General features: G+C 37.5%; 1 protein-coding gene and 1 long non-coding RNA gene across 5 annotated transcripts; one reads left to right on the top strand and one right to left on the bottom strand.

Annotated features, from left to right (window-relative positions):
* Nucleotides 1-8,558, bottom strand: LOC116614539. Of its 2 annotated transcripts, none has more exons than XR_004294609.2 (3): nucleotides 8,440-8,558; nucleotides 1,119-1,217; nucleotides 1-126 (listed from the first exon to the last, which is right to left on the bottom strand). It is a non-coding gene; the product is annotated as an uncharacterized LOC116614539 (long non-coding RNA). The 2 variants fall into 2 exon arrangements; XR_004294608.2 differs by having other exon boundaries at nucleotides 1-121.
* Nucleotides 8,559-8,703: 145 nt separating this feature from the next.
* Nucleotides 8,704-13,810, top strand: LOC5525258 (homeobox protein otx5). 3 transcript variants are annotated; one of them, XM_032375635.2, is made up of 3 exons: nucleotides 8,704-8,831; nucleotides 10,093-10,244; nucleotides 13,004-13,810. In XM_032375635.2, exons 1-3 carry the CDS (start codon nucleotides 8,726-8,728, stop codon nucleotides 13,349-13,351), a joined length of 606 nt encoding a protein of 201 aa, XP_032231526.1. In that variant the 5' UTR covers nucleotides 8,704-8,725; the 3' UTR covers nucleotides 13,352-13,810. The 3 variants fall into 3 exon arrangements, with proteins under 3 accessions (XP_032231526.1, XP_001647520.3, XP_032231527.1); XM_001647470.3 differs by lacking the exon at nucleotides 8,704-8,831 and adding an exon at nucleotides 9,087-9,243; XM_032375636.2 differs by lacking the exon at nucleotides 8,704-8,831 and adding an exon at nucleotides 9,311-9,984.
* The last annotated feature ends 361 nt before the right edge of the window (nucleotides 13,811-14,171 follow it).

The following is a 14,171-nucleotide window of genomic DNA, read 5'->3' as shown; positions in this document are numbered from 1 at the left end:
TCATGGAAGACATTAAAACTTTATTCAGGCGCTAAGTGCTGATTTCCAATTTTCCTCTCTCCATCCTTTCCCTTTTATGCGCTAGCTTCGCATCGCAAGTTCCAGCATCAATAGAGGTGACCTAGACTTGAGATAAAAAAAATTACCATTCACATGCCAAACTGATCTGCTCAAAGAAAAAATGCGCACACGAAAAGTATGCAGACCTCTCCAAGGATTATTCATAAGGGGGGGATCCAAAAAGTGGACCTTTTTGAATGTTAAAATCCTTGTTGTGCCAGGATAACTATACAGGCTACGAGCCTGTGTCGTGTGATTACCAAAAGGTTCATTTTAGGACCATCAAATGTGTGTAGAGAGTCAGTGTTAATGCAAAAAGAATGTTATAAATAGAATTTGTAACATTCAAATAGTCAAAATAGCCATCCGCGAATGTAGTCTGGATGCTTTATTAACGACATCAGATCAATGCTTCAACGATCGGATGCTTAAACTACCCCCAGATACAATTGTACTTTTCCATAAAACACTGCTATGCAACCAACGTTACCGACTCTCTGCGGGACAATACGATTGCTGAAAATGAAGAAAAAATTCATTTTCCCCACCCCCACAACACACACAGAAGACAAGATAAGTATTTTTCAATCGTTTTGAACCCGAAACGCAATTCAAACGTCTTAAGTCCTCGAAATCGCATTTCTCATCCGCCTTTTAAATTAGTCTTATTTTCCTTTCATTCAACAAGAAGCGTGTGTGTACGGTAGCGATCATAGTAGCCAAGCCGATCAGGGAGCTAATACAATTGGCGACTCTGCCTTCATCCTTGCTCCACCAATACGGTATTGATGAGTCTTGTTAGCCAGGAAATTACCCCTTTTTCAAGCGACCCAACTCGATCCATCCTAAAAGTTCCATTCAAGGAATCCAAACTATTTCATCTTTCAGTTGTTAGACGTTCTTCGGCTTTATTTCTCTGATATTTCCTTTGAGTTACCGGTACTTATAAAAATGGGGAGCAAAATAAAATACGTGGTTGCCCAAAAAAGGAATAAAAGTTTTAAAATGAGGCATACATAGTCGAATATATATATAAAAGGTTTAATACAAGTCTTTACCTTTGTTGATACATGTTCTTGCATGAAAATCATCTTAAATCAGATTTCTTCACTAGCCTAGCTGGCTTGCTAATGAAATTCCCGTGAGCTCATTATCACCTGTAATAATAGCGCAAAGGTTCTCTGAGGAGCCTATTCCATTATAGCGCAAATGTTCTCTAAGAAACCCAGTTGTAAGATTCCCTATAATAATATAGTTTATTAAATAGCCAACAGGTTCTCTAAGGGGTCTTGTTGTATAATAGCCAACAGGTTCTCTGAGCAATCAAATTGTATGATAGCGTAACGGTTCTCTGGTGAGCCCAGTTTTAAAATAGCGGAAAGGTCTTCAAGAGGGTAGTTAAGTTGGCCCAACGCCCGGGCGGGCCATATCGTGAGCGGAGAGTTTATTTAGAGGTGGCGATACCGACCAGAGTGTATACAGTCGCTCTATAAGTCTTGTTAATTACTATTAACGACCCCTTTCAAAGCCCGGGTCGGAAGCCTTTAAACTGCTTTCCCAGACCAACATAATTTGTTCATTTATAAAAAGCCTACAGGATTAGGCGAGAAAAATTCCCTTCTTACCTACAATGCTAAATTAGAAAAGTCCTACATTACATTTTAAATGGAATCCTTTTACGCTAAGAAATCCACAGATTCGACTACTTTTTTTAAACTTTCATAGGATGTAACCCTAAGAGGGACGTTTTTAGATGGTGTTTGAATAATTTTAAGTTGACAAGGGATGAGGACCATACTAAGATTGGCCATCTTTATTTAATGAACAAAACTGTCGAGGTATTGTTTCGAAGCGCTTAGTCTCAGAAGTTACAGAAATAATCGAGAGAAACTTGATTCATTTGCGATAATCTCAATAACAGCTACTTTGTGCATTTGCCGACCGAAAACTCTTTCGCCATCTGGACTAGCCCGCCCGTCTCTTGTTACAAACAAAACACTCGCTCGTTGCTTTTTCCAATTTAATATCTCCCCCGAGCATCTAATAAGTTGTTGAAGAAAAACAAGGAAACAGGACGAGTGCAGGTGTAGGTTAAGTTTTAGAAGATTGTCTGTAGTCAAATAGAAATAAAGTACAAGGCGAGGCCATGTGACCAGTAGCCAGGCCATCAGCAAGGCTTTAAGAGGACGTCGGGTCCGTGAAAACTGCTTAATGACCACTATTTCCTCTTTGACGCAGATTCCGTAGTAAAGAAACTTTGATAGCAGTACACATCCGCAAGTATTATCTTGATCTTCACAAGGTAAGATATCAACCATACTTTTAAAAAGTAAGGACAAAAGATCTAACCTCTAAACTAAAAGAATAGTTTTACAATAGTACAACAGTATGCGCACCGTAGGCCTGATCATGTGTAAGGTGCTAATGGCAGCCGTGTGATGTGTAGGGAAAGTTGGGCTATCGAGGTAACTGCTTGAAAGGGGAAAAGTAAGAGGCAAACAGGGCCCATTAGAGCAAGAGATTTACAGGTTCCCCTGCAGTAAGAAACTGTTGTCACAGTGAAAAAATGATTGCATTTTGACGGAAAACCAAGTATATTTATGTGCGAGACTAAAGTAAGAAATATGAAATACACAATAATCTATAAAGAAAAGATTACTTTTAAGGATGCAGTAATCAATAATGATTGTATTTCATCCGATAAAGAATCTACACATGCGAGACAACAAGAATTGCCGATTGTAGTGTCAGTATTTGAATCAATCCACAAAATAAAACTTGAGTGGTCTTAGGACTTAGCCCCCTTCCTCTGACAAGGTAACTATACTCCTAATTGTTGAGCCGGATATGCACGGCAAAGAAACCTCTGCGAGTCTAATGCACCCTCTTGTTTCCCGGCAAAGCTAACTACTCACAGTAAACGAGCCGAAACAGTTACGAGGTACAAACGCTATGAATCAGGCGCTATTGCGTAGCTCTGTATAGCTTTGATGTGTGCGCGAGGCAACGTTTTCTTCGAGACAGCAACGGTCTGGGGTAGAGAATAGACTCGGTGCGTGTGATTGATTGAAAGAAGAAAATCCCTTAGTGTGGTTTACGATTGAGTAATACATTGACAAAAATGCGAAAGTTAGGAAGGAACCTATTCAACGGATGATCTTTTAATTCTTCTACATACTCCAACTAGTCGTTCGCTATTCCGGGGTTTTTAGGCTTTTAACTTCTCGCGTATAAACTCGTCACTGTTAAGTGATGGTCTTCAAACGTCTGTTACAATAAAAAAGAACCCTGGTTACAAATACAAATGCAAGGTGGTGAAATATCACTTACATGAGACACCTTGAAACATTGTATCTTTTCCTTGCTAAATGCGCCATTATTATGCTAATACACACTCAATGCAAGACTTTAGATAACAAAAAGCTCCTTTTGTCCCATTAATGACAGCACTTGCCAATAAACTGTTCTTTATTTTGCAACGTTACAAAAAGTGTCGACATTTTATTTGCCCTTATAGGTGTTTTTGGTAGGTTTCGGTTCTAAAGTCAATGCTTTTTCCTTAATATTTTCCCTCTATTTTTTTGCCATAACTACCGCTATTACCTTCCGCAATACCCTTTAGAACAGTTATAGAAATCAAAAACCATTGAGGATGTACAGACTTTTCGAAACCTTATCATATTCTACACCTGTAGAAAATATCTTGTAAAGCATTATCACGCCATTGCTTCACATATAGCAAAAGGAAAAGCTTTTGTAAAAGAAAAGAAAAAGATATAGCAAAAAAGCAAAAGTCGAAAGAGTCTTTTGGAAAAGAAAAAAGGAAAATGATTGACATGACTAATCAAAGATATAGTAATTATCAAAATTTACTTTAGTACAAACGTGTGGCTAACACTTTGCTATTATGCTCTAAACCGAGGCAAGAACTAGGAGCTATAAGCAAAGTACACACACATTCCTTGTTGTATTTAGCCACCGTGTGGAAACCGTCAAAACACTTTAGTGAAGCGTTTTTGAGAAGTGTGCCTGCGCATTGTGTCCGACAAAATTAACTGTTTTTCATTTAAAGACACCAATGTGTTTCATCTAATGTAACTAAGCTACTTATCAATTCGCACCAGTGAAACAACGAAAGACTCTGGAATTAGCGGGAATTGTTGATTATTACGAATGAGCGAATTTGGCAATAACTAGAGGAATCTCACGAACACAGGTGTGCGAATACGTGCATCCTTTCATTTCACACTTAATCGCCAATACTAAACAAATAACACGGGCAAACAGCAATATTTAATTATTTACTCAAATTCTAAAAATTCTCATTCAAAATAGGGTCTTGAAGCGTGAAGATATCAGTAAATTTTGGCCCTTTTTTAAACGACTAGATAAGTAACTATCGTGGACGAGTTGAGGTCCTAACTGTTACCAGCTCCCCGTTAAATTCCGTAATTCCACAAAAAAATAATTTCATGTTATTCTCATCTCAATACTGATGCGTTTAAGAGAAAATACCATACTTATCCTTGATTTTTCACCGTTTTTTTATTATCCAAATGCACGAGTAACGCAGTTAATGTTTTGGTGTGCGATCGGATGTAACACTATTCGTGAAAAATAAGCGAAACTTCCAGGGTCTAACACTACCAGGATAAGAACAGCAGATATAACAAATGGCCGGATACACGAGCTAATGAAAAAACAAGAGTCATATTTCGGACCCCGTAGCCTGATATCTGGCGTAAAATAAAACATGTCGATCGCTTATTAGCTTATCTTGTCGTTAAAGTAAAGAAAAGAAAAAAATATTAAAATAAAAAGTTATTTTCAACTACAGTTAAATGCTAAAACTAAAAAAGACAAATTTATACGCTAAAATGTTTTCAGATCCCTTCTTTTTTAGCTCAAAACAGCATTTATAATATTTTCGGCTTTTTAGTTCTGTTCGTCAATGGAAAATTTAGTCGAAACTACTAGACAAAATTGCCCATCTTATAATCTAATCCATCCCCTGTGTTGGTCGGGAAGTGGTGCTTTGGAAGGTTAATTGAGCTTGCGGTGGTTTCACGTTAACGCACCCTAACAGACTTTATTTACTCGCGTGCACATAAACACACTAAGCCGGAAACCTCCCCCCGAGTAGTCTAGTTGGTCTACGTACCCGGGACGACATTCGTTCATTCACCTTTCGCAAGGATATCTGCAAACATAACATTCGACCAAAACATCATCGGGCAAATTCTTCCGAGAAAAAGGTATGCTAGTTGCTTTGTTTTTTTTGTTTTTTTTCAAATTCCGATAATCAAGTATGCAATTGGACCCGACTAATTAGAACAATCCTTTTTTTTATTTGCCATTTTGAAGAGTTTTGAATTTTCTTCTGCGATAGACGTAAATAACAAAACATGGTCAAGCAAAGACGTTTTTTAGTTGTTCCTTATAACTATAAGATAACATTTTTTTTTCTTCGCCCCTTAAAAAAGACGATAGCGAGCGATTTGCCATTTGTAAACAGAAAGACATCACACGCACATCAAGCCCGCACGGATATTCGTGAAAATATAACCAAATTATTCTTTATAGTTGTCAATACCTGCGATCATACCAGCGAGGTATTTAACTCTCCATACGAAGCTTCTTGCATAGCAAAAGACTTGAAAAGTCCATCTTTAGTTGCTTAGTCATGTATGTGTTCGCTCTGGAAATGTGAGCTTACAAAGTAGTGAAACTGTACTTCTATGTGTGCTTCTATAGGTGTTCAAAAGCTTTATTGCTAACTATGTTTGATATAGGTGATTGAATGCAGATAGGTTTGAAAAAGAAACAAGTTTTTTATATGAGCACCTTATCTTTTCAATATTATTAGTATTTTGAGGTCTTCAAAACTCCGCCTTATCTTCTAGTTTCGAATGTGGCAAAAATGCCCACTCTGCAACCAATGATTCTATATAGAAGAAAATAAAATACTTTTTGTAAAAGTATATCTTAAAAAACTACAAATAAATGCCAACGAAATTGAAGAAAAACGTTGTTCTTTTAAAACAAATGTTTTGAGTCAAGGTAAGTAATAATGAAAGAGTAAAAATGTCGGACAACCCCTCCAAATTTTCAATAACAAATACTCACCAAAAATTGTTTCAAACGTTTTTGTCTATACACAAATAGGCTTCTTAACTTAGCTAAAAAGATGAGCGATTTGTTGAGCTAGTTATGTATTCCACCTCATCGCTTGTAAAACTTAATTCTTAAACTGTAATTCCTAGCTTAAAACCATGTAAACCACCAGTTGTAGTAATCAACTAGTACACAGAAGTACACGAGAGATTTGCTCTATCTGATCAAAACCACAAGCTCAAGACCCCAATCCTATTCAATGAGCCTCTGATACTGCCCTCAGCGGAAAATCTCAACAATCTCATTATTTTATATAAGATTTTTTGACTTAACTAACCAAATCCGTGTTTCGTTGTGCTTGTTGGGTAAGTGTTCAGAATGGAATTATCTTCTGGTTTTATTCGTGGTCATTGGGGAGGCAAGAACTTGTTTTATTGAAGTCTTTTCACGCCCGAAACACGCGTTCTTAATTCGTAGTTTCCGCTTCATTCACAGCAACCGAAAAGACTGCCTTTAAAAAGAGATCGAGACATTACGTTCTTGATAGCCAAAAACATATAGTATTTCATTTTCCGGTATTTTTGCAATATTTTAGAAAAGATAACACAAGTTAGATTTCTTTTCTGTGTTGTATAATTACTCGTTTTCGGTTACCCGTGGATGAAAGTAGACTTGTCATGAATTCTCTCTACCGAGCCATTTTGGCTTCCCAATTATGGGGGATTTCGAATAATTATCTTAATAATGAAATCCTTCTCGGAGAAAAATGCCTGAAACCCAAACGAATCACCTGCTTCTTTGCTGGAACTTTCTTATTTCTCTTTATCTATACCTTAAATGTTGAGTCATAATTGCTTAAACAGCAACTGAACAAAACTCGTAAGTTTGGATCCTGTGTGAGTATATAGTGAAAATCTTGTTATACAAAGTCGTTCACACGATTCTCAACTTGTTCTTAAATGAATTTTCTTATTAGTAAAATTAGGTTATTTTGTATTTTAAACCATTCAGTGTTTTGAATATCTCTCATCTCAGCGAATACCAAAAATCAAAAGTGGTAATATCTATGTTTAGATAAAATGTCCATAAAAACTACTGAATTGAAAAGGGTCACGACAAACAATAACCTCCGTTAAAATACTGTCAATTCCAACTATTTAAATAACACTATATAGACCCAAGAAATCAATGCAATGTATTGTTTGCTCAGGCCTTCATTTGTTTGGTCCGATGGCTTTTTCCACCCTTTAGTTAATTACTTTTGTCGGCCAATTATCTCGCGAAAAAGCTCTTTTAATAGTTTTGAATCATCGGAAAGCTATCGTCATTTCTTAAGATACATACGAGTGAAAGGCGCCTGCAGTTAGCAAAAGAGCGCTCTAATCACAGACACAGTTCGACTTTATTGAAAGGCAGTGTTGACAATGTGTTGACTCTCTCTGTCCTTTCTGTTAACAGACTTGACAGCAGATCAAATAAAAGAAGTGCGACCTCACATCGTATATTTAGTTTGGATAATTTGAATGTTTAGTTAAGTGTTGGGATAATGAAGTGAAGACTTTTTTATTTTATTGTTTAAAACGTGAGTAGAGCGAAGTTAGGGCTAACTTAGGCTATCTCCGGGTCTGCTGTTGACGATTCTACATTCGTAATATAAATGCTTGGCCGCGTAAATCGACCGCCTCGGAGGTTGGTAGTTGAGCTGTATCACTCTTTGTTTTCCTCTAATTTCCTAATTATCACCTGCGAGAAATTGCATCGGAAGCAAAGTGAACCGTGGGGTATTTGAAGTTATTGTCCTTTCAAAGAGGAAAAAAAACGTAAAGCAACATTTCAAAATTACAAATAAATTTCTTTACAAATACGTGACAGTCGATGATTAAAAAGACATACTAAAGATTGTTTGCTTTATATAGCTTAAAAGTGGGAGGGCTATCTTTGTCCATTTTGACCGTGACTGTTTTTTTACCTAATCCGGAATAAGTTTCAAAAGAATCGCTGCGGCTTCCTTTCCTTTGACAATTGTGCTTCTCTGACCTCCCACATAGCTTTATTGCAATGGAGACTCATAATTCCTTGCTTTATGATACAAAAAAAATAAAGCAAATAAAAAGATAGAACAGACACCGGGCAAATCACGACTATTTTGAAAACATTATGGACTAAAGCTAACGGCATTGAGAACTTACAAGTAAATACAAGTAAACATATCGCTAAAACACAACAACACTAGGTCGGAGGTATATAATCTGACTACACCGTTACCTGCGCGTGCAAAAAGAGCTCTCTACACTGGAGCTTAGCCAGTGACTTTGACGGACGTGAAGTGCGACAAATCCCACTTGTTGCCTGACGTCGTTGTTTGACTAGCCCTCAGTGCAAGACAACTTATCAAAAGGATTTTTGCAAGATGCGGTCTCACTAATAAGGTATATTCATAAGCTATGGGGGGTCTGGGGGAACAGAGTGAGCGCACAATACACTGTGGGTTTAACTAACGCTACCCCTATCGTCTTGACGCAGGCTGTCAAGTAGGCAAGCAAGACAAAACATGGCAGGCTTTTTAAACAACTATCCTTCATACCCTATGGGAAGCCTCAATATGCCTCCGAGAAGCTCAGAGATGTTCGGTCCAATGGTAACCCCACCAGCGTTCGGTAGGTACAGTTTAGAGTACCGCCGTTTCACAATAACCCAAAGTCTTTTACGTGCGTTATCATTCCTTTTGCTTGTGGTAAAAGGAAAGGCTTTAGTCTAAGAAGGAAGACTTTTAGAGGGATAAAAAATAAGTCTACGCTCTCCCTGTCACTCACAGTACCACGAGAGTGTAATGTTGAGTTCTCAACTGAGGGGAAGGTGTCGTTCATCGCGCGAAGTCGGCCGTTCATCTTTCCTTGTGTTGTTGTATTCGACGGGACGTTAATCGCTCTTTTAGGTGGTGTAATGAGTTTTGAAAAAGCTTATGGAAACAACATGGGGAGCGTTGTCAAAGAGATATCAACTTTTCAATGAGATTTGCTTGACATGGGATGGAATGTCGTAAACATCATTTACTAATATCGCAAGCTTGTAAGCTTCAGATTTATAAATTCGTCGATATATCCTCTCTAAGCTTACCCACTTTGATTTGAACTGCTTAAAAAACAACAAAGCAAGAAACATGTTTTAAAAAGCCAAGTCATTGTCACTAGACAACCATTTGAACCATACATTATCTAACATTCCCATCTAACTACCTTTTAATAGACAAAGTAAACTATAAGTATTCAACGTTGTTTTCCCTAAAAGAACGGCAACACTATTTTCGATTTCCTGCCGGACAATTCCAAAGATGCCTGACCCAGCTAACACAGAGAGGGATCTGAGAGTATAAATAGTGGCAGTGATTTTTTTTAAAACAAAGAGAAAAATGCACTCGACTGAAACAAACGAAAAAGAAAGCTAGCTAATGACCCTGGAAAAGAGAAGTGATTGACCATAGTAAAACAAGAACTCTCCTCTTGTACCCAAACCACTATCGCCACAGACAGCAGCTTTTTTTAATTTTTATGCTTTTTTAATTGGCAACCAATTCTTACAACATCCTTAACGCATAGTCTATTAGTATCAAACTTGTTCGTTTTTTTGTTAAAAGTTTTCGTGATATTATTCTTAGCTTGAATGATGCTACCTGTGACTGGTCCCTTTGGTAACATCGGGGAGGCTACAAATTGTTACACCCGTAATCCCAAATTGGGCAAAATTGCAGGGAAGAGAACAGGGGCAATACCCCCCAAGGAACAATCGCAATTGAGACTAATATGAATTCTGGTTTGTTACTTTATCTACAAACAGTTTCAATTCGTTCATTTTTTCCTCAGTGTTCTGGTTAAATATTGAGTTAAGCACACTATTTCAATATTATATTTCTTTTTTAAGGCTATCCACGAAAGCAGCGAAGAGAACGAACGACTTTCACGAAAAATCAGCTCGAGATTCTAGAAGAGCTGTTCGCCAAGACTCGTTACCCCGACATCTTCATGAGAGAAGAAGTCGCCATTAAAATCAACCTTCCAGAGTCAAGGGTGCAGGTATGTGGATATGTGGAGCTTTTGTTTATTATTGCCACTTGGGCAAGATTTGAACAGTTAACTCAACTTTGGAGCATTTGATTATATGCCTGCATTGTAACACATACATCAACTACAATAATAAAAGAGAGAACTACAGCTGTCACGAAAACAAGTATTTATTGTGGAGTCATGCAGAGAAGGCGGGATTCGTGGGGAGCGTGTGGTAGCCACTTAATGTGCGAGATACTTTTTGCACCCAATTCAGGAGCACTGTTCTTGGACGGTCTAGATGGCTATCTTATTGCCCATTCCCAGCAAAGCGAAGAATAATATCTAAAAATCTTAAACAAAAAGTGAAGAATAAGATCTAAACGTCTCGAACAAAAAGTAAAAGACAAGATCTAAAAATCTCAAACATAAGTAAAAACGAACTCTCTTTCTCCTGCTGAGTTTCCAATTCAATCATTTATAAGCAAAACAAAAATTTATTGAAACAATTATCTTCTTTTAATCGAATTCTCTTGTTCTTATCTTTCCGATATTGCGAGCATAAGAAAAATAATATATAACGGGCTCCCAATAAGCTTCCGAACAAACATATACCGATTCTTTAAAATAACAAAGCACACGTGAATAAACGTATAGGGAGGCGGGTAGCAAGCAATTTGTACAATGGACTATGCAATCTCCTACTGGGACAAGACTAATTTCCAACCATTTGAGCAGGTGCTGAAGTTATTAGAAAAAATATGAACATAACAATAGCAATAAGGCAGCTAGAAGGTGTTCAAGTGGCTTGTTTGTGTGGATAAAAACTCCCTTTGGGAAGAGTCTTTTTAACTTTTCGAAGAGCTGACATATTATAGAAAAAATACTTTCACAAACAATAACAAACCATTCCAACTTAGTATTATAGGAAAGAGGTGGACATAGACCAAAAATAAAATATTAATCGGTGTAGCCCTCGAAGCTTAAAGAATTTCTGCAGGGGAGAAGGGTCAGTGCAGTCTTTTATCAAGTTCGAACAAGAATGAAAGTATGCGTGCGTATTAAACGCTGACTTTTTTGACAAAAGTATTTAAACTAGTGTTAACATAAGACATAAAGCTATACTTTTAAACAAGGGTTAACGATGGGACCTCAGTTAATGGAGCTCTTGCCAGACCAGAGAATATGTCCCTTAAATGGGTGATTTGTTTAGTAAAATTTCAAGAAAAAAGAATAGCAGAGTTTTCTGAGCCAAATTTGCACTTTCCTGAATAAAGTGTCTTTTGAATGGAGGTATATGACAAAGAAAGCATTTTGGGAATTTCTTATAAGCTTTGCCTTTATAGAGATTTGAGTGTAGGGGTGCTATAAGTAGGACGAGAAGGTATCGCCACTACTCTCTGGCGCACCTAAGAAGCACAAACTTTCTTGAGATGGCTCAGTGGACAGTACTTTGTATAAAAATCAAACCATACAATTCCAGGGATTTCAAACTCTGGCAGAAAGCTCGTGATCTACCCGATGCGATGGCATTCGTTTTTATCAGCTATTTTCCCAACCAAATCACCCCTTAGATCAAAATATATTAGCTCATTTTCTATATTCTTCTCGAAAAAACAACAAACTCTAAAACTGTGTCTTTTTGGAAATACAAAATTAGTTTTACCATTTTTTGGTCATCCGTCTAATGTCTCGGGACATTATTGTTCAAGCAAAAGTTTAAACAAGTATATATATATTTCTTTACAAAAAATGGTCACCTTCATAGGGTATTGCGTGTGTTTTATGTTGCTAGATTGTGTTGTAGGACAACAGTTATCTTTTTCCTGGCCCCTTCATCTAGACTAGACTAGATCATTTGAGTAGTATATTTATTGATTTGCCTTTGGATGTGATTATTAACTGCTGCAATACCGAGGAGTCTTGAACTTCCGTTAGGTTGACCCATTGGTTGAGAACCTTATAAATGCGATGAGCCATCTGTCAGGAGATACTTCCGGTCTATGATGCCTTCGTCTTTCTTTTACATCAGATCACTCCTTTAAATGTCGGTTAAATAGACAAAACAAGAGAAAAACAACCATAGTTTACACTCACAACCAACTCACTAGGGACCTTAGTGTGATAATTGCATATTGGCGTTTAATGATAATAGCTGTGCTGCTGCCTATGTATTGCGTGTCGCTACATATTTGAGATAGCAGCGATAAAAATGCCTGATTCCACACAACTTGATGAAAGTAGGCAGTCCTTCTCACTTCACAAAATCTCCTAATAATGACACGCTGAGAGATTGATTGACAGGTGTCAAGACCTTGAGTGATAAGCTGATCGAAATCCAACGAAGCCTTGCCAAACTAATCGAACTTAAAAGTTGCATATGGACGAATGGGACTATGTTCTTAAAACCAGTACTATAGTGATTTAAAAATAAACTTAGACAAGGAAAATAGTCGCCTTCATTACTTTTTTAAAAGAACCCTTTTATATAAATTTTTAGCCTTGATTTTCCTCAATATCCCATTACTTATTCCATTCTACTTACCAGTAGAATCTCCCAAAGAACATTATAAGCAGAAAAAGAATATAAAAAGGCTAAAACTATCCAGAATCAGAGGCAGAATTTATTGATTATCTTAGACGATTATTTGAATTTACAATCTTGGTAGACATGACTGACATGTGCCAATCATACTTATTCCTTGCATAGCTATGCGGCTATATTGGGTAGGCTCACGATAAAGATACATGACGTTGATATTTGATTGGTCACGTGATTTTCGTTACAGGTCTGGTTCAAAAACAGGCGCGCTAAAGCTAGACAACAAGCAAAGGGAGAAAGCAAACCCAAGTCGAAACCAAAGAGCCCCTCAACCTCAAAGGAGGGCTCATCACTGCCGCCCGTCCTCCCTCCCTCGCCCTGTCGGTACGCAAGCTGCAGCGGGAACATCTGGAGCCCTGCTCACGAGCCCGTCCGCCCCTCAACTTATTCACCACACTCCATGATGAGCACGTCCATGACGTCTTCAAATGCAGGAGCATTCATGCCCCCTCCCCAGCCCCCTCCATACTACTGCTCCAGCCCCAGCGGGCCGTATATGAGCATGGATCACGTGCATTCCATGGCGCCGAGATAGTAGGAGCGCAGGGTAGTCATTGGGCGCCATCTACCATAGGAACATTGTTTATACCGTGAATTTAAATGAAAAACAAATATTCTATCAGATTAATTAATAAGAGATCATTTTGAAGGTTTTAAATATATTATTATATCGAGATGCCAATCAATGGAATTATATCAGAATAGAACGCGATTAAAAAAATTATTATTAGCATTTTTAGAATAGCATACAACTTACAGAACGCTATGCTGTATATATCGCTTATGAAACTAGAAGTATATCTCTATGCGATGCAAGGTTCTGTACATAGCTAGTGCAAACGAATGCATGCTCTTCTTCTAGCGAGTTGTTATTAGATTATTAGATCACTTGAAACTTAAAGGTGCGTCTATGTAACTTTAACGATGATTTGTGGTAATCATATAGACATCATTTTGTTTGTGCTCCGAATAAATGGCTTATCTGACCGCTAAAGACTGATCTGGATTCTTGTACCTTGAACGTATACACTGGCTTGTTGAAAAAAAAAAATACTTTGTTTTATATCAGTTTGCGGTGAGCAAAGCAAACCAAGATTACAAAGCAATAGAGTTATTACCTCTTGTAAATGGAAAAATACTCTATGATTCGATCCGTATCACGTAAATTGTACCTAGCCCCCAAAATAATTTTATTAAATGAATAAAAACAGCGAAGAAGTTTTTTTGCACAAACAACTAGTCCAACACAGAAAGAGCCAGTATGACTTTGCCACGGTTTACTTGAAACACAAAAGGCAGAGTTGTAATATATTTTCATCAAACAAACTTGCGCGACTTTACCGCTCATCGCACGA

The sequence above is a fragment of the Nematostella vectensis genome, chromosome 2 (assembly GCF_932526225.1).
Source record: "Nematostella vectensis chromosome 2, jaNemVect1.1, whole genome shotgun sequence".
In the NCBI taxonomy this organism is placed as follows: Eukaryota; Metazoa; Cnidaria; class Anthozoa; order Actiniaria; family Edwardsiidae; genus Nematostella; species Nematostella vectensis.
Note: the sequence above shows the minus strand (reverse complement) of the source record. Positions and strands in the feature narration are given on the sequence as shown.

Bases quoted from the DNA above. Each gene is read 5' to 3' on its own strand.
- LOC5525258 (XM_032375635.2), top strand. From the start codon at position 8,726: ATGGCAGGCTTTTTAAACAACTATCCTTCATACCCTATGGGAAGCCTC. The intron at 8,832-10,092 runs GTAGGTACAGTT...TTCTTTTTTAAG, and splicing joins GGTAACCCCACCAGCGTTCG to GCTATCCACGAAAGCAGCGA. The intron at 10,245-13,003 runs GTATGTGGATAT...TTTTCGTTACAG, and splicing joins TTCCAGAGTCAAGGGTGCAG to GTCTGGTTCAAAAACAGGCG.